Source organism: Leucoraja erinacea, chromosome 38 (genome assembly GCF_028641065.1).
Source record: "Leucoraja erinacea ecotype New England chromosome 38, Leri_hhj_1, whole genome shotgun sequence".
Taxonomy (NCBI): domain Eukaryota; kingdom Metazoa; phylum Chordata; class Chondrichthyes; order Rajiformes; family Rajidae; genus Leucoraja; species Leucoraja erinaceus.
The window spans coordinates 6,151,924-6,172,609 of record NC_073414.1 but is presented as its reverse complement, the minus strand read 5'-3'; the positions used below and the strand labels follow the sequence as shown (position 1 = coordinate 6,172,609).

General features: G+C 47.4%; 1 protein-coding gene across 2 annotated transcripts in view; it reads right to left on the bottom strand.

The window, feature by feature from the left end:
• LOC129714200 (synaptosomal-associated protein 25-like) overlaps positions 1-18,654 on the bottom strand; it is a 32,678-nt gene extending 14,024 nt beyond the window's left edge. The window contains exons 1-3 of one of the 2 annotated variants that reach the window (XM_055663723.1): positions 18,261-18,654; positions 4,901-5,051; positions 3,793-3,834 (exon numbers count right to left, since the gene is read on the bottom strand). In XM_055663723.1, the coding sequence (XP_055519698.1) occupies positions 3,793-3,834; positions 4,901-4,972 (114 nt within the window). In that variant the 5' untranslated portion in view covers positions 4,973-5,051; positions 18,261-18,654. The remainder of the gene's footprint in view (positions 1-3,792; positions 3,835-4,900; positions 5,052-18,260) is intronic. The other variant, XM_055663722.1, reaches the window with a different exon arrangement.
• Between the last annotated feature and the right edge of the window lie 2,032 nt (positions 18,655-20,686).

Below are 20,686 nucleotides of genomic sequence, written 5' to 3'. Positions count from 1 at the left end.
CTTAATTGATAACCTTCCTGGCAAACAGCTGTCAAAAAAATGTTGGTTTCACTCAGTTAAGGAATGAGGGGGCAAGAATGATTTGTAGCCTTGTTGTTTTGGTGCAGCGTTAGGTATCATAGATATTGCATTAAATCCTTGACTGGTTTTGCAATTGTGATGTGTCTTGCAAAATATTCAGCCTGGGCTTTCAAATGGGTCCTGACAAGATAGTAAAGGGCCTGTCCCACTTTCACAATTAATCCAAAATCTCTGCCGACCTTTCGAAACCATCATGTTACATCTTGAAGATATGAGATTTGTCCTATCAGGCAAAACAAACCAATTCTTAAAGATTTGGTCTCCCTTTATCGATTTATTACAAGCATATTGTGCAACACAACCTTAGAAATTAACTGTTTCAGAACTGGGTGCGGGTGTGTAAAGATACGAAGCACGTATCAATTTATTTTTTTATTTTTTTTACTCTTCTCTAATCTTTTGTTTCTTGTTTCATCTCTCCTTTCTGTTTTCTCTCTTGGGCTTTACAGCTTTACATAGAAATTAGATGCAGGAGTAGGCCATTCGGCCCTTCGAGCCTGCACCGCCATTCAATATGATCACGGCTGATCATCCAACTCAGTATCCCGTACCTGCCTTCTCTCCATACCCCCTGATCCCCTGAGCCACAAGGGCCACATCTAACTCCCTCTTAAATATAGCCAATGAACTGGCCTCGACTACCCTCTGCGGCAGAGAGTTCCAGAGATTCACCACTCTCTGTGTGAAAAAAGTTCTTCTCATCTCGGTTTTAAAGGATTTCCCCCTTATCCTTAAGCTGTGACCCCTTGTCCTGGACTTCCCCAACATCGAGAACAATCTTCCTGCATCTAGCCTGTCCAACCCCTTAAGAATTTTGTAAGTTTCTATAAGATCCCCCCTCAATCTCCTAAATTCTAGAGAGTATAAACCAAGTCTATCCAGTCTTTCTTCATAAGACAGTCCTGACATCCCAGGAATCAGTCTGGTGAACCTTCTCTGCACTCCCTCTATGGCAATAATGTCCTTCCTCAGATTTGGAGACCAAAACTGTACGCAATACTCCAGGTGTGGTCTCACCAAGACCCTGTACAACTGCAGTAGAACCTCCCTGCTCCTATACTCAAATCCTTTTGCTATGAAAGCCAACATGCCATTCGCTTTATAGGCTCATTTTCTCTATTTTTTCACGAACTAACAATATCACTGCTTTATATGATATTCTCTTTTCTCTCTGTTTCTTGCTTTTCTTACTTTTTAAATCTTGCTATTAAATTAAAAATAAGAAGTTGTACATGAAATATAATATGCTATTCATCTTATATTATTGTACATTGCTTCTAATAAAAATATCTTTTTTTTTTTTCTTTTTTTTTAATCCAGATTTCGATCATCTACAATCATCTATGGCCTTCCACGAATATGTTCATGAACTGGAGTGATAGAGGTCCCGTGCTGATGTTTACTGAAGCTTTTTTTTCACTCACCTGGCCAGCTGCCGAGCTATGAGTACCCACGGCTACCTACGCCTACCCTCACGGCCCACTACTGTCTGTCCACGAACTAACTACGAGTAAAAAGTTGCAATTTTTTTCATCCCGACTATTTTTTTACGCGTGGACATTTCTCATCGGGCTGGAAAAGCGTCCCGACTTATCCGATGCCCCGTGTACCGACGGCTGGCATAACGAGCCTCCTATGGACTCGTTACGAACATTCTGCGAGTTTGAATCAAGGGGAAAAACTCGGGACAATTCGAGATGTACCTCGTGAAGGTGGGACACCCCCTTAACAGTCTCTTGAGAATCAGGAAATCAAATATTTTTATGCATTTTAAATTCGGCAGGAAAAATGTTGTATTTCTGGCTGCCGTGAATTTTTAGTTTAGCTGAGAGATACAGCGCCCTTGGGCCCACCGAGTCCGCGCTGATCAGCGATTATCCCGCACACTAACACGCCCCTAACACACACCAGGGACAATTTTTACAAATCTTACCAAAGCCAATTCGCCTACAAACCTGTACGTCTTTGGAATTTGGGAGGAAACCGGAGCACCCGGAGAAAACCCACGTGGTCACAGGGAAAACGTGCAAACTCGGAGGGCAGTTGAAGCATAGTCAGAATGGTTTTAAGGCACAAAGGATTAATAACTCGATAAGCGAGTTGGTGAAAGTTTACTCTGGGAATACAGTGTTGTGGTTACCACCAGATCACCCATGAGATTAAATGGCAGAATAGACCTGGCCGACTGCTGCTCGGAATTGATACATTCTGAAACGGGGTCTTATGCTGCTCTGTATGTGTTTGGCTAAATCTAGGGATAAAACAGGTCCTTGAGCTAAAGCCAGTGGACATTGTCTTCAGCTCCATTCTTCAACGAGAATAATACTTCCCATTTACCACCCCTTAATCTCACTCCACACCCTTTAACAGATGTTAGCAAACAACTGAGATAAGCAAACTAATAACCTGCTGCAGAGAATATCCGTGTGATAAATTTTATCGTTAGTGTGGTTTAATAAATATGTCACCATGTGATCCTCTCCCAGGTTGAATAGGTTGTCAATGCAGGAGAGAGCCACACACAGAAAGGTGGCCTCACCCCATTAGGGTATAGGCACAGTGGCACAGCAGGTAGAGCAGATGCCTCTCAGCGCCAGAGCCCCGGGTTCGATCCTGACGTCGGGTGCTGTCTGTGCAGAGTTTGCACGCTCCTCCCTGTGACCATGTGGGTATCTTCCCACATCCCAAAGACGTGTGGGTTTGTAGGTTAATAGCAAAAGGATTTGAGTATAAGAGCAGGGAGGTCCTACTGCAGTTGTATAGGGTCTGGGTGAGACCACATCTGGAGTATTGCGTACAGTTTTGGTATCCTAATGTGAGGAAGGACATTCTTGCCATAGAGGGAGTACAGAGAAGGTTCACCAGACTGATTCCTGGGATGGCAGGACTTTCATATGAAGAAAGACTGGATAGACTCGGCTTGTACTCACTAGAATTTGGAAGATTGAGGGGGGATCTTATAGAAACGTACAAAATTCTTAAGGGGTTGGACCGGCTAGATGCAGGAAGATTGTTCCCGATGTTGGGGAAGTTCAGAACAAGGGGTCACAGTTTAAGGATAAGTCTTTTAGGACCGAGATGAGAAAATCATTTTTTACACAGAGAGTGGTGAATCTGTGGAATTCTCTGCCACAGAAGGTAGTTGAGGCCACACAGTTCAATGGCTATATTTAAGAGGGAGTTAGATGAGGCCCTTGTGGCTAAAGGGATCAGGGGGTATGGAGAGAAGGCAGGGATGGGATACTGAGTTGGATGATCAGCCATGATCATATTGAATGGCGGTGCAGGCTCGAAGGGCCGAATGGCCTACTCCTGCACCTAATTTCTATGCTTCTATGAAACGTCACCCATTGCTTCTCTCCAGAGATGCTGCCTGTCCCATTGAGTTACTCCAGGTTTTTGTGTCTATCTTCAGTTTCAGTCAGCGTCTGCAGTTCCTTCCAACACATTTCGCCTGCACAGTACTGACTCTAACGCTCCCCAATTCTCCATTTCACAGACCGGCAGTGACCCCCTGTGTAGGGGCCCCAGTGAACTACTTTGCCCGGGGGCTTATAATGCTGTTAAGATGGTCCTGGTCCCTGGCGCTAGAAGGCAGAAACTCTACCACTGTGCCACCATGACGTTTTGGGTCAGGAACCTTCTTCAGACTGATTGCAGTATTACAGGATGTTTGATGAGGACAATAAAGGAAGCTTGTTGATACTGTACCTCTTCCACCAACTGCAGCATACGTCGGGTGCTCTCCAGGGACTGTGAGGTGAGAGACAAAAAGACACACTTAGTTAGATCGTTGCAGACAATCTCATTTTACCAGAGCAACACAAACCAGAGCTTTAATCAGCAAACACTGGGCTGATCACTGGAAGTTTTGTAATTTTACTAAAAAATAATATTGGACAAGATCAAAGTTGTATCTAAAACATAGGAAATTTGAGGAAGGACATTCTTGCTATTGATGGAGTGCAGCGTAGATATACTAGGTTAATTCCCGGGATGGCGGGACTGTCATAGATTGATTGATTGATTGATTGATTGATATGCTGAGAGAATGGAGCGGCTGGGCTTGTACACTCTGGAATTTAGAAGGATGAGAGGGCATCTTATTGAAACATATAAGATTATTAAGGGTTTGGACACGCTAGAGGCAGGAAACATGTTCCCGATGTTGAGGGAGTCCAGAACCAGAGGCCACACACAGTTTAAGAATAAGGGGTAAGCCATTTAGAACGGAGACGAGGAAACATTTTTTCTCACAGAGAGTCGTGAGTCTGTGAGATTCTCTGCCTCAGAGGGCGGTGGAGGCTGGAAAAAATCGAAGGTAGACAAAAATGCTGGAGAAACTCAGCGGGTGAGGCAGCATCTATGGAGCGAAGGAAATAGGTGACGTTTCGACCCGAAACGTCACCTATTCCTTCGCTCCATAGATGCTGCCTCACCCGCTGAGTTTCTCCAGCATGTTTGTCTCTATATTAGATATAATGTACATATGTACATATTTATTTTCAGCGTGTTTTGATTGGGAACTTTAGTTAAACTATATAATTTGAGCCCGCTAATTATATTATTCATAGAATAATTATATATTTACATTAGATTTTAATTTAAAATACAATTACATGGAAATAAATGTGAGTGGCTTGATTGCTAGCAGAACAGCACAAACTAGGCTGTGAATCTAAAATGAAAGGTCAGGAAAGCATCTGTGGGGAGAGGGTCAACTTTTAAAGTCGAATCGGTCGGGAATTTGTCCCGGATTTTGACCTTTTGTCCCTTATTTGGGATTGAGACAGTTAGCGACCCTACTTCCATTGCTCACCTCATCTGTGACCTGATCAGCACACCGTTGCATCTCCTCCAGCTCGGAGCGCATGTCCACATTTCCCTCCATGGCGTTTGCGAGTCGTTTACTGCGACGTGCAACTCGACACGCTGGCGGGCTTGTTCTTCCACGGGGGGTCTCCACCGGTCTGTGAAATGGAGAATTGGGGAGCGTTAGAATCGGTACTGTGCAGGCGAAATGTGTTGGAAGGAACTGCAGACGCTGACTGAAACCGAAGATAGACACAAAAACCTGGAGTAACTCAATGGGACAGGCAGCATCTCTGGAGAGAAGCAATGGGTGATGTTTCATAGAAACATAGAAATTAGGTGCAGGAGTAGAGGCCATTCGGCCCTTCGAGCCTGCACCGCCATTCAATATGATCATGGCTGATCATCCAACTCAGTATCCCGTACCTGCCTTCTCTCCATACCATAGAAACATAGAAATTAGGTGCAGGAGTAGAGGCCATTCGGCCCTTCGAGCTTGCACCGCCATTCAATATGACCATGGCTGATCATCCAACTCAGTATCCCATCCCTGCCTTCTCTCCATACCCCCTGATCCCCTGAGCCACAAGGGCCACATCTAACTCCCTCTTAAATATAGCCAATGAACTGTGGCCTCAACTACCGTCTGTGGCAGAGAGTTCCAGAGATTCACCACTCTCTGTGTGAAAAATGTTCTTCTCATTTCGGTTTTAAAGGATTTCCCCCTTATCCTTAAGCTGTGACCCCTTGTCCTGGACTTCCCCAACATCGGGAGCAATCTTCCTGCATCTAGCCTGTCCAACCCCTTAAGAATTTTGTAAGTTTCTATAAGATCCCCCCTCAATCTCCTAAATTCTAGAGAGTCGAGAATTTCGGGCCGAGATCCTTCATCTGTCGCCTCTGCACCTTTTTCAATGGAAAGGAATCCTCACCACCTAGTCTCCGGTCCCCACTAGTCCACCTCCTCTTGGGCTCCCCAGAACGGCCTTCTCTAGACCTCTTTATTTCTTGATATCACTGCCAACGTGACATCAACCATCTCAACTTTTTCACTCCCCTTCGCTACTCTAACCTCACCCCCTCCGAACGTACAGCTCTCCGCTCACTCTGGAAGTCCAGAACAAGGGGTCACACAGTTTAAGGATAAGGGGGAAAACTTTTAGGACCGAGATGAGAAAAACATTTTTCACACAGAGAGTGGTGAATCTGTGGAATTCTCTGCCACAGAAGGTAGTTGAGGCCACAGTTCATTGGCTATATTTAAAAGGGAGTTAGATGTGGGCCTTGTGGCTAAAGGGATCAGGGGGTATGGAGAGAAGGCAGGTACAGGATATTGAGTTGGATGATCAGCCATGATCACATTGAATGGCGGTGCAGGCTCGAAGGGCCGAATGGCTTCTACTCCTGCACCTAATTTCTATGTTTCTATGTTTCTAGCCCCGACACTTTAATCAAACCCGCCGATAAGGGAGGTGCCGTGGTAGTCTGGCACGCTGACCGCTACCGGCCTGAGTCCAGGCGACAACTCTCAGACACCTCCACCCACGTATAGGTCTGAAGAAGGGTCTCGACCCAAAACGTCACCCATTCCTTCTCTCCAGAGATGTTGCCTGTCCCGCTGAGTTACTCCAGCTTTTTGTATCTATCTTAGATGCAGGCTGTACCCGGGATACAATCCCAGACTTTAGGACAAACAAGTCCCGTAATATCACATTCAGATGTCCAAAGTACATACATACGTATTTTTATTGTTAAATATAGCAGAAGTAGTCAAGTCAAGTCAACTCACTTTTATTTCTATAGCACATTTAAAAAACAGCTCTCGTTGGCCAAAGTGCTTTACATTGGTGGAGGTACTAACGTTATACAACAGTGGTTCATAGATTAAGTACATACATAAATACATACATATAGCCCTCCCTCAGAGGACGTCATGAAAGGCTTGAGAGTAGAGATGAGTTTTAAGTCTTGACTTAAAGGAGTTGATGGAGGGGGGAGTTCTGATGGGAAGGGGGATGCTGTTCCACAGTCTAGGAGCTGCAACCGCAAAGGCACGGTCGCCCCTGAGCTTATGCCTAGACCGCGGGATGTTCAGTAACCCCAAGTCGGCTGATCTGAGGGACCTGGAGGTGGTTCGCAGGTAAGCAGACTAGTTTAGAGATATAGCGCGGAAACAGGTCCTTCGTACCAATCGGTGATCCCCGCACACTAACACTATACTACGCACACACTAGGGACAATTTACAATTATACCAAGCCAAATAGCCTGCAAACCTGTACGTCTCTGGAGTGTCGGAGGAATCCGGAGCTCCCAGAGAAAACCCACGCAGGTCACGGGGAGAACGTGCAAACTCCGTACAGACAGCACCCGTAATCAGGATCGAACCCGGGTCTCTGGCGCTGTGAGGCAGCAACTCTACCGCTGCGCCACCGTGCCGCCCCATGGAAGGTGAATCCGTGGAATTCGTGGCCACAGACGGATGTGGAGGCCAAGTCTTTGGGTACTTTTAACATAGAAACAGAGAAACACAGAAAATAGCTGCAGGAGGAGGCCATTCGGCCCTTCGAGCCAGCACCACCATTCATTGTGATCGTGGCTGATCGTCCCCTATCAATAACCCGTGCCTGCCTTCTCCCCATATCCCTTGACTCCACTAGCCCCTAGAGCTCTATCTAACTCTCTTTAAACTGGAGATCAATAGGTTCTCGATTAGTACGGGTCAAAGGTTATGGAGAGAGAGCAGGAGAATGGGGTTGAGAGGGAAAGATAGATTAGCCACGATTGAAGGGCAGTGTAGACTTGATGGGCCGAATGGCCTATCTCTGCTCCTCTATCTCATGAACGTTGAAATAAAGAACTTCAGATGCTGGTTGATACACAAAGTGCAGCGTCTCTGGAGAAGAAGGTCTCAACTCAAATCTAGGGTCTAAAAATATTGGTTGCCAGGAGACAAAGGGGGTCCCACTTCATCAGGGGCCCACTTGATATAGGGGGCCCACTTCATCAGGGGCCCACTTGCCATCGCGCAAGCTGACACCCTGGCCAGTCCGTCACTGATTATCACCCTATCCATGTGAAGGGTTAAGAGGGGATCTGAGGAAAAAATTTAAGGCTTAGAGGGCAATGGGCAAGATGGTGTGGGCAAGATGGGCCTATTTCCACGCTGTATGACTCGATGACTCCTGCACTGATGCTATTCAATCCACTGAGGTCCTCCTGCAGACTGATGCTCTGGTCTCCATCCAAGCAAGAATTTAATTGTTCTATCTGGGACATGTGACGATAAAACTCTCTTGACTTGATCCATTCCCTTCTCTGCCTGTCTTTCTCAACCACGTACAAGACCAGCCCACGATATGGTTTCGCCCTCTTGTGTAATGTTTTTCCACATTAATTTTCACCTCCAAAACACTGTAATAAAAAAAGACAAGAAATTGGGGAGTGATGACTCACAGTTTGATAAACCTGTTTGTTCAAAAGCTTCAAATAGAGAATGCCAACCGTAAATTCTGGAAAGGAGCCGCAGTGGGAAGGGGCGCACGGCGGCGCAGAGGTAGAGTTGCTGCCTCGCAGCGCCAGAGACCCCTGTTCGATCCTGCCCTGTCTGTAGGGAGTTTGCACGTTCTCCCCGTGACCTGCGTGGGTTTTCTCCGAGACCTTCGGCTATCTCCCACACTCCAAAGACATCCAAGTTTGTAGTTCAATTGGCTTGGTACAAATGTAAAGTTGTCCCTCGTGTGTGTGTGTGTGTGTGTGTGTGTGTGTAGGATAGTGTTAATAGTGTGTATGTGGGTCGCTGGTCTGCACGGACGCGGTGGGCCGAAGGGCCTGTTTCCACGCTGTATCTAAACTAAACTAAAAAGGTGAGAATGGTTAACACCTTCTGAAGAAGAGCCTATCCATAATTTGAAAGGCTGGTCATGTATTTCCATAATTAACTAAACCCCAAGAACAGGCACAGGTTATTGATTGGGGATGATCAGCCATGATCACAATGAATGGTGGTGCTGGCTCGAAGGGCCGAATGGCCTCCTCCTGCACCTATTGTCTATGTTTCTATGAAAGTAGCTCATGTTTAGCATGGTTGGTTTATGGGGTGTAAATAGCTTTGGGCACCAACTCTAGGTGGCGGTATTGACGGAGGTCTCGGTGTCTGACTTCCAAACTCAAACCATGCATTGCCCATCACTGGTCTGTTCCGCAGATGCACAGATGGATGGCAAGATGGACCATATGATGATACATGATACAATGGGTTTAGTGCTGGACCTCAGCACAAAGGCAGGAACAGTCCGGTTGCTAATATTGCTTAAGCTGCAAAGACCAGTTTACTGCAAAGACTAGTGGAGTATTACGTACAGTTTTGGTCTCCTAATCTGAGGAAAGACATTCTTGCAGAGAAGGTTCACCAGACTGATTCCTGGGATGTCAGGACTTTCATATGAAGAAAGACTGGATAGACTCGGCTTTTACTCGCTAGAATTTAGAAGATTGAGGGGGGATCTTATAGAAACTTACAAAATTATTAAGGGGTTGGACAGGCTAGATGCAGGAAGATTGTTCCCGATGTTGGGGAAGTCCAGAACAAGGGGTCACAGTTTAAGTATAAAGGGGAAATCATTTAAGACCGAGATGAGAAAAATATTTTTCACACAGAGAGTGGTGAATCTGTGCAATTCTCTGCCACAGAAGGTAGTTGAGGCCACAGTTCCTTACTCTATGGTAGCTCTTTACTCAGAGAGTGGTAGCTGTGTGGAATGAGCTTCCAGTGAAGGTGGTGGAGGCACATTCGTTTTTATCATTTAAAAATAAATTGGATAGTTATATGGATGGGAAGGGAATGGAGGGTTATGGTCTGAGCGCAGGTGTATGGGACTAGGGGAGATTATGTGTTCGGCACGGACTAGAAGGGTCGAGATGGCCTGTTTCCGTAAGGGGCAAATCTTTTAGGACCGAGGTGAGGAAAACATTTTTCACACAGAGAGTGGTGATTCTGTGGAATTCTCTGCCACAGAAGGTAGTTGAGGCCACAGTTCATTGGCTATATTTAAGAGGGAGTTCGATGTGGCCCTTGTGGCTAAAGGGATCAGGGGGTATGGAGAGAAGGGAGGTGCAGGATACTGAGTTGGATGATCAGCCATGATCACATTGAATGGCGGTGCAGGCTCGAAGGGCCGAATGGCCTCCTCCTGCACCTATTGTCTATGTTTCTATGTAACACTGGAGCCACTCTTTGAGTCACAGGGCTCCTGGCAACATGCATTTGGAACCACAATTCCTGTAACCTAACCCAACCAATTATCTGCAAAATACGAAGGGCTGGAGTAGTTGTCGAGGCGGTAGAGTTACTGCCTTACAGCACTTACAGTGCCAGCGACCTGAGTTCGATCCTGGCCACGGGAGCTGTCTGTATGGAGTTTGTACGATCTCCCCATGAAAGGAAACCAAAGGTCTCAGAGAAAACCCACGCAGCTCATGAGAAAGACGTACAAACCCCGTACAGATAAGCATCCATAGTTAGGATCGAACCCGGGTCTCTGGCGCTGTGGGGCAGTAGCTCTACTGCAAGGCCACTGTAGATGTTAGAGACGCATCTCAGAGGCCGTACAAGTGTACAGCAGTAGCACACAGCGCCAGTTTGCAGAGTTGCCAGTTTGGCACCATTTTCAAGTCCCAGTTTGTAAGTGTTTAAGAAGGAACTGCAGATGCTGGAAAATCGAAGGTACATAAAAATGCTGGAGAAACTCAGCGGGTGTGGCAGCATCTATGGAGCAAAGGAAATAGGCAACGTTTCGGGCTGAAACCCTTCTTCAGACTGATGGGGGGGGGGGGGGGTGGGGAGAAGAAAGGAAAAAGGAGGAGGAGGAGCCCGAGGGCTGAGGAAGGGGAGGAGACAGCAAGGACTAACAAAATTGGGAGAATTCAATGTTCATGCCCCCAGGATGCAGACTCCCCAAGCGGAATATGAGATGCCGTTCCTCCAATTTCCGGTGTTGCTCGCTCTGGCCATGGAGGAGACCCAGGACAGAGAGGTCGGATACGGAGTGGGAGGGGGTACCTCCCAATTTGTAAGGGCCTGACCATGAAGGCCCGTTGTCTCGGCCTGGCCTGGAGGCCACCACCACTGCATGCTCCTTGAAGGGCCACAATAGTCTCACTCCTGCAGTTTCAATGCAACCAGCAGCCATCCCAGATCACGGCTTCAAAATGCGTCACGTTCCCAAACGCACCAGCTAGGCATTAACACTTCAGTCAGCCACAGAGTCGAGAATGTCATCTTAACGAGGACAAGCAATGTCCCTGATCATGTCTGCCGATAATGTTTAAATCCCTCTCAATTTACCTAAATCCCATGTTACTGATCCTAACGGTTCGCAGCGTTCCAATTGAAGCTACCTCTCCAAGAATAGCTTTCTAAACTTTGAGTCCAAAATAAAATTCAGAGGATGAGTGAGACTGTGAGAAATATTTCATGCGTGCAGAGAGAATCATGAGTCACACTCCGAGGCCATTTGTCCATTGCTGGGTTTTCCATTGAATAATCCAATCACTCCCACTCCCTGTTCTATTTACATTTCCCTGTGGCTACATGATTTTCCATGCATTAGTTCAACCCCATTTCAAAAGACAGAGACAATAGACAATAGACAATACGTGCAGGAGTAGGCCATTCGGCCCCTTCGAGCCAGCACCACCATTCAATGTGATCATGGCTGATCATCCCCAATCAGTACCCCGTTCCTGCCTTCTCCCCATATCCCCCGACTCCACTATTTTTAAGAGCCCTATCTAGCTCTCTCTTGAAAGCATCCAGAGAACCTGCCTCCACTGCCCTCTGAGGCAGAGAATTCCCCAGACTCACAACTCTCTGTGAGAAAAAGTATTTCCTCGTCTCCCTTCTAAATGGTTTCCTCCTTATTCTTAAACTGTGTGGCCCCTGGTTCTGGACTCCCCCAACATCGGGAACATGTTTCCTGCCTCTAGCGTGTCCAGACCCTTAATAAACTTATATGTTTCAATAAGATTTCCTCTCACCCTTCTAAATTCTAGAGTATACAAGCCCAGCCGCTCCATTCTCTCAGCATATGACAGTCCCGCCATCCCGGGAATTAACCTTGTAAATCTACGCTGCACTCCCTGAATAGCAAAAATGTCCTTCTCCCACCCTTGCCATTTGAAGCATAGAATGCTGGGTTTTGGCAAATGTTGTCAAACCTGAAGCTGTCTTAACACAGAGAGAAGAGGCAGTCCAAACAGTGATTTGTGCCACTTCAGAAATTCAACCAGGCGCAGGGTCAGCTTTGCACCTCTTGTGTTAGAAGACGCTGGTTTGAACCGAAGGTAGACACAGAATGCTGGGGTAACTCAGCGGGTCGGGCAGCATCTCTGGAGAGAAGGAATGGGCGACGTTTCGTGTCGGAAGCTTTCTTCAGATTTAGTTTGCACATCAGTCACACGCGATGGACATCTATCTATCTATCCCTGCACACTGTCGTTTCTGCTGCACGACTGGAGAATTAGAACAAGCTGCCCCCTGGGGCCAGCATCATTGGGTGCTACAGGCCAATTAACTGCAAATGCAATATGTTCTATGAATAGAAATTGCCTCAGATCTCGAGGGGATGGAAGCAGCTGTACGGCACGTGGAGGCTGACGTCCAACGGAAAAACCTATGGTCTATGGAACCGATGGGAGTCAAGTCAAGTCAAGAGAGTTTATTGTCATGTGTCCCAGATAGGACAATGAAATTCTTGCTATGCTTCAGCACAACAGAACATAGTAGGCATGAATACAGAACAGATCAGTGTGTCCATATACCATTATATAAATATATGCACACATGAATAAATAAACTGATCAAGTGCAAATAACAGATAATGGGCTATTAATGTTCAGAGTTTTGTCCGAGCCAAGTTTAATAGCCTGATGGCTGTGGGGAAGTAGCTATTCCTGAACCTGGACGTTGCAGTCTTCAGGCTCCTGTACCTTCTACCTGAAGGTAGCGGGGAGATGAGTGTGTGGCCAGGATGGTGTGGGTCCTTGATGATACTTTTCGCCAGTCTTTTTGAGGCAGCGACTGCGACAGATCCCCTCGATGGAAGGGAGTTGTAGAGCACTGGAGATCCAACCAATAACCATGATGTGTGTTGACCTTTCACTGCCATCCTGAAGCCCAAATACCCAATACTGGTGGCACAGTGGTAGAGTTGCTACCCTACAGCGCTAGGTTCCAGGGTCGTGAATGATGAGGCCACCTCACTGGAGATGACTGGGTGTAAGTAGGATCTCCACATCTCTCGTTGACCGAAGAGTAGGTGCTGAGGTTGGTTCATTGGTTTTGGCCTGGGGTAACCTGGTGGGACAGGTAGCTGGAAAACAGCTAGGGGGCCTGAAACCCCTGGACCAGGGATTGATCCTGACTACCTGTGCGGAGTTGGTACGTTCCCCTGTGACCACGTGGGTTGACTCCGGGTGCTCCAGTTTCCTCCCACACTCCAAAGGCATGCAGGTTTGTAAATTCACTGGTTCCTGCAAATAGAACAAGTGTCGGTGTGGTCTCAGTCAGCCGAAGGGCGTGTTTCCACGCTGTATCTCTAAACTAAACGCAACTGTTTAAAACTAAACTAAGTCTCGCCCCCACCAGGAGGCATGAAGGAAGGGCCTTTCTCAAGAACTGCCTGCTCGGGAGAACACATGGAAGAACTCAGTCCTTCACATGAGTGCTCTAGAATCCATCCCAACAACAAACTATCTGCGGTTACACAAAAAAGCTGGAGAAACTCAGCGGGTGCAGCAGCATCTATGATGGAGCGAAGGAAATAGGCAACGTTTCGGGCCGAAACCCTTCTTCAGACTGATCGGGGGCGGGGGTGGGCGGGGACAAGAAAGGAAAAAGGAGGAGGAGCCCGAAGGCTGGGGGATGGGAGGAGACAGCAGGGGGACTGAGGAAGGGGAGGAGACAGCAAGGACTAACAAAATTGGGAGAATTCGATGTTCATGCCCCCAGGATGCAGACTCCCCAAACGGAATATGAGGTGCTGTTCCTCCAATTTCCGGTGCTGCTCGCTGTGGCCATGGAGGAGACCCAGGGCAGAGAGGTCGGAGACGGAGTGGGAGGGGGAGTTGAAAGTGCTGAGCCACCGGGAGGTCAGCTTGGTTATTGCGGACCGAGCGGAGGTGTTTCCCGCTGAGTTTCTCCAGCTTTTTTGTGTAACCTTCGATTCTCTAGCATCTGCAGTTCCTTCTTAAACAACCTATCTGCTCTGGGCTCTCTCCTCCTGCACCTATTTTCTAAGTTTCTATGGATAGGACAGGTTCAGAGGGAGATGGGCCAAGCGCAGGCAGGTGGGACTAGTGTAGCTGGGACATGTTGGTCAATGTGGGCAAGTTGGGCTGAAGGGCCTGTTTATACGCTGTATCACTCGGATGCCTTTGACAACGTAGCTATGACACTGCCTACGACACTGGTCACCTGCTCAACGAAGCTTGAATGACTGATAATAAGATGGGAGATTCACAACAGAGTTAAGTCCATCGTGATTATTCAATTTAGCCATTAGCCAAGTTATTATTTCAGTAGGAGTTATTCATCTTCCATAGACATCGCTCAAATATGCTTCTTTCACGACAGGCGAGAGAATTGCAGTATAGTTCCATACAATTTGCAGCAATCCGACTAATCAGAAATCCTGTGTGGGAAGGAACTGCTGAACATAAGATCATAGAAACATAGAAACATAGAAAATAGGTGCAGGAGTAGGCCATTCGGCCCTTCGAGCCTGCACCGCCATTCAATATGATCAATGGCTGATCATCCAACTCAGTATCCCATCCCTGCCTTCTCTCCATACCCCCTGGTCCCTTTAGCCACAAGGGCCACATCTAACTCCCTCTTAAATATAGCCAATGAACTGTGGCCTCAACTACCTTCTGTGGCAGAGAATTCCACAGATTCACCACTCTCTGTGCTCCTATCATAAGCGATAGGAGCAGAATTAGGCCATTCAGTCCATCTAGTCTATTCGACCAAAGATAGACACAAAATGTTGGAGTAACTCAGCGGGACAGACAGCATCTCTGGAGAGAAGGAATGGGTGACGGTTTCAATTTGAGACCCTTCTTCAGGCTGAGTCTACTCTGCCAGTCAATCATGGCTGATCTATCTCTCCCTCCGAACCCCATTCTCCTGCCTTCTCCCCATAACCCCTGGCACCCATACTAATCAAGAATCTATCTATCTCTGCATTTAAAAAATATCCATTGATTTGCCATTGACAGCCGCTGTGGTCCATTGATCCATTGGTCCATCGATCCATTGGCAGCTGCCTGTGACAAAGAATTCACCACCTCCAACTAAAGAAATTCCTCCTCATCTCCTTCCCAAAGGAACATCCTTTAATTCTGAGCATCTCTCGTCATAGACTCTCTCAGTCGATATAATCTGTCGCTGTCATGTTTGAGCGATGACTGAGGAGGATGAACAACGTATATGGAAATAACAACCAAACTAATGATTAAATTGAATAACCACTCTGAACTTATCATCCATCATTGAAACGCTATTCACATGATGTCCAGCCAATTGTCTATCCAGATAACCAGACATGCTGGAGAAACTCAGCGGGTGCAGCAGCATCTATGGAGCGAACGTTTCGGGCCGAAACCCTTCTTCACGCGAGTTCTTCACACGAGGAAACACTTTTTCGCACAAGAGAGTTGTGAGTGTGGAATTCTCTGCCTCAGGGGTGGTGGAGGCAGCATCCAGCCAACCTGCCTTTCAATGTTCATCTTTTTCATCTAGATATGGCTCTTAAAGATAGTGGAGTCAGGGATATGGGGAGAAGGCAGGAACGGGGTACTGATTGGGGATGATCACATTGAATGGCGGTGCTATCTCGAAGGGCTCGAAGGGCCGAATGGCCTACTGCTATTGTCTATTAACCTATATACTTGCCACCTATATAACCTATAACTATTGCCTATTGAGCAGTCTGAAGAAGGGTTTCGGCCCGAAACGTCACCTATTTCCATAGATGCTGCTGCACCCGCTGAGTTTCTCCAGCATTTTTGTATGTCTATTGAGCAGTCTCGACCAGAAACGTCCAGCATGTCTGATCATGTCATCTGTTCTCACTGGATAATGTAACTGTAAACTCATTATCTCCTGGTGTAGAGTAATAGAAATTGCCCATATCCCTGTAACGAAGAGCTAAATCTAACCCAAGATTGCCGCCGACCTTCAGGGAGAAAGTGCAGCCTCCACACATGAACAGGGTCGAACCCGGGTCGCCCACACTGTACCCGCCGCCGAGTGCCAGTGAATCGCGGCCACACTTGTGTCCACCTACCGAGCGGTCAATGAGGGTCTCTGAGAGCCACTGTGAAATCGCTCGCCTCTCGCCTCTCGCCTCCAAGCAATAACCCACCACCGTGCCTACTGCCCGCTCCGAACCCCGTCTGATTTTCACCCTGAGCGTTGAAATAAGACTTTAAAATGCGAATCTCAACGCAGAATGATTAATTAAGCCTCTTCGATGGTAAATCCTCCCTCAATGCTACATGTTGGCTGAGGACGGCAGCCTGGTCCACTCCATTCACTGAGGCCACTCTATTAAGAATAATCTGACCTGAGTTATAGGTTTAATTCACAGAAGCTGAATCTGTTGGGGACCTGTGGCGATTTATTTTGCTGCATCACCTCTTGCAGCGCAAGGCAATGTCGAGGGACCCAGCGCTGTGGAGGGTCAGAGCCGTTCAGTTTGAACGGCGGTGAATGAAGGGGGTTGGAGAATAAGAGACTCGTGGATCGGCGGGATGGCACGGGCGCTAGGTGAATGCAGACTCAAACCCCTTTCCCTTCCAACCTGCCTGCCCAACTGCATCCTCACTGGCCGCCTAGCCAGCGTTTAAATAACATGGTGGTGTACGCAAAAATGCTGGAGAAACTCAGCGGGTGAGGCAGCATCTATGGAGCGAAGGGAATAGGCAACGTTTCGGGCCGAAATCCTTCTTCAGACAGGGTTAAATAACATGTCTATGTTTCTATTTTCTTTGTAAGTCAACGCAGGAGCCCGTTCCACAGCGGGAAACACACAGCACCTCATATTTCGCCTGGGCAGCTTACACCCCAGTGGTATGAATATCGACTTAGAAACATAGAAAATAGGTGCAGGAGTAGGCCATTCGGCCCTTCGAGCCTGCACCGCCATTCAATATGATCATGGATGATCATCCAACTCAGTATCCTGTACCTGCCTTCTCTCCATACCCCCTGATCCCTTTAGCCACAAGGGCCACATCTAACTCCCTCTTAAATATAGCCAATGAACTGTGGCCTCAACTACCTTCTGCGGCAGAGAATTCCAGAGATTCACCACTCTTTGTGCGAAAAATGTTTTTCTGATCTCGGTCCTAAAAGATTTCCCCCTTATCCTTAAACTGTGACCCCCTGTTCTGGACTTCCCCAACATCGGGAACAATCTTCCTGCATCTAGATTGCAGACTTAACTAACTTCAAGTAACCCTTGATTTCCCTCTCTCCCTCTCTCCTCTCTCTCTCCCCCCCCCCCCCCCCCCCCCCCCCCCCCCCCCCCCCCCCTAGTTCCTAGTCTGACAGTCTCTCTCTGATTACATTTTATCGATGTTTGCTTCATTCTCACCTTCTCGTAGCCAACAACGATCTATTCTAAGATGGACACAAAATGCTGGAGTAACTCAGCGGGACAGACAGTATCTCTGGAGAGAGGAATGGGGAGCGTTTCTGGCGAGACCATTCTTCCAAAGAGCAGCATATCTTTTGATGCCCCCTTTTCACACCTTCTCCTTCCTTATCTTTGTCTCCCTCGACCAGTACTCCCAGTCTGAAGGAGGGTCTCGACCCGAAACGTCACCCATCCCTTCTCTCCAGAGATACTGTCTGTCCCGCTGAGTTACTCCAGCATTTTATGTCTATCTTCGGTGTAAACCAGCCTTCCCAAACAGACCACGTCCCCTGTATAAAACAGGCAGGCACAAAATGTGTAGGCAGGAACTGCTGGCTTAAATCGATCGAAGATAGACACTAAATGCTGGAGTGACTCAGCGGGACAGGCGGCATCTCTGGAGGAAAGGGATGGGTGACATTTCGGATCGAGACCCTTCTTCAGACAGACTGTGCTCAGCAGCCGAGACAGACGCCGGCGCCTGGTACTGCAATCCGTTTGCCATTTGCTATTATTTGTCCCTGTCTGAAAAATAGCATTCATGATGCTTGCAAATCTTCCAATTCAGACAGAGACGGTCCACTCCAACCTTTCATTCATGAATCATTTTCACCAACATACCGTAAAGTGGTGAGATTCCCTCCCCCCTTAACATAAAGACTCACCGTCAATTCCTTCCAGTGGTACTGTCTTGCAGGGGATGGTGAGCGTAAATCCGAACTCAGACCGCTGCCTCTCTTCCTCTTGTTGTGTCTCCGGGATGAATCACTGTTTTTAAGAAGGGCTTGGGCGAGCGAGAGGCTGCCGCGGTGTCACTCCCACAATCCCCAATCTGAAGCCACACACTCTCTGCATCAAATGCAGGCAAGCCTTTGACTGGCGTTGCTCGCTGCATTCAGGCTCCGCCCAGCAGTGTCAGTCCCCCTGGAGCTGCGAGTCCATTCAGAACAAAGGAACCGCCTGATCCGGCTCGCTGTATCACGTCTCGACCCGAAACGTCGTCTGAAGAAGGGTCTCGACCCATTCCTTCTCTCCAGAGATGCTGCCCCGCTGAGTTACTCCAGCATTTTGTATCTATTTTTGGTATCATCTCATATTTCGCTTGGGCAGCTAACATCCCAGTGGTATGAATATTGATTTCTCTAACTTCAAACCCCTGCATTCCCTCTCTCGCCATCCCTCCCCCATCCAAGTCACACTAGCATTTGTTTTCACGTAGCAAACAGCCTGTTTCCTTTACCACTGTTACTTTTTTAGCATATTTTTCATTCACTTGTTCTATATCTCTCTACACCATCCTCTATATACCTCGTTTCCCTTTCCCGTGACTATCAGTCTAAAGAAGGGTCTCGACCCGAAACGTCACCCACCCCTTCTCTCCAGAGATGCTGCCTATCCCGCTGAGTTACTCCAGAATTTTCTGTCTATCACTGTCTCAGTCTACTATCTGACACAGGTCTGAAGAAGGGTCTCGACCCAAAACGTCACCCATCCCTTCTCCCCAGAGATGCTGCCTGTCCCGCTGAGTTACTCCAGAATTTTCTGTCTATCACTGTCTCAGTCTACTACCTGACACAGGTCTGAAGAAGGGTCTCGACCCGAAATGTGACCCACCCCTTCTCCCCAGAGATGCTGCCTGTCCCGCTGAGTTACTCCAGCATTGTGTGTCTATCTTCGGGGTAAACCAGCATCTGCAGTTCCTTCCTGCACATCTCACCTGTGTAGGGTTAACCAGTCAACCTGTGGCCCAAGCGTACATCATTGTCTATTTCATTTATCATCCCAAGTGGTTAGTTTATGCGCAGTCCTCTCGACTTTCAATAACTCCATACATCATGTTAGCAATTCTCCCTTCTTTTTTGTTTAAATTGCCGTGTATCATTTTTGTGACTAGCAAAACATCATGCAGTATGAAGGCCCTAATTGGGGGGCTGTTGTATAAATATTACATTACAGGGCATTTTGGCACTGGTTCAAGGTCTCATGGTGTGATGTGAATTTAATGGGTATATAGATGTAAAACCCATCACTTTAGCAACCCCTGGGTTAAGAGTGTGGGTTGTAAGGTTATAAACTTGATGATGCCACTGATTACGTCCATGTTATGTAACCATTGGCAGTGTTACAAAGATTTTCAATCTGTTGACATTTTTTCCTGCTTTGTGCACTTAGTAGAACTCAAGACTTGTACACTCTGGAGTTTAGAAGGATGAGAGGGAATCTCATTGCAACATATAAGATTGTTAAGGGCTTGGGCACTCTAGAGGCAGGAAACATGTTCCCGATGTTGGGGTGAGTCCAGAACCAGGGGCCACACACAGTTTAAGAATAAGGAGTAAGCCATTTAGAACGGAGACGAGGAAACACCTTTTCTCACAGAGAGTGGTGAGTCTGTGGAATTCTCTGCCTCAGAGGGCGGTGGAGGCAGGTTCTCTGGATGCTTTCAAGAGAGAGCTAGATAGGGCTCTTAAAGATAGCGGAGTCGGGGGATATGGGGAGAAGGCAGGAACGGGGTACTGATTGGGGATGATCAGCCATGATCACATTGAATGGCGGTGCAGGCTCGAAGGGCCGAATGGCCTACTCCTGCAGCTATTGTCTATTGTCTATTGTCGATAAGACCTAAATTCCTCCTTATTCCATGAGAGGAAATAGATCGGGTAGACGCACTGAGTCTCTTGCCCGGATTAGGGGAATCGAGGACCTGTGAACTGGCCTCAACTACCTTCTATCTACCTCTGCCTCAAAAGTATCCACTGACTTGGCCTCTACAGCCTTCTGTGGCAGAGAATTCCACAGATTCACCACCCTCTGACTGAAGAGGCTTCAAGAAAGTTGGCCACTTTCACCTTCTCTGGGGCAATGGGCAGATGGACAGAATGGGTCACCAGCGTTTACAACAACTCACAAATCCACTCTGCATCTTTAAGTCTCTCTTGAGTTGGATGTGGCCACTGATGCCTAAAATAGCCACCTTTACCATTCCATCGCCTTCGATAGATACACGACTGACAAAGGCAGTCAGCAGTGGCTGACACATCAGTCCCACTCTCTCCCAACAGACCTTTTATCATCAGTGATATTCTCAGCC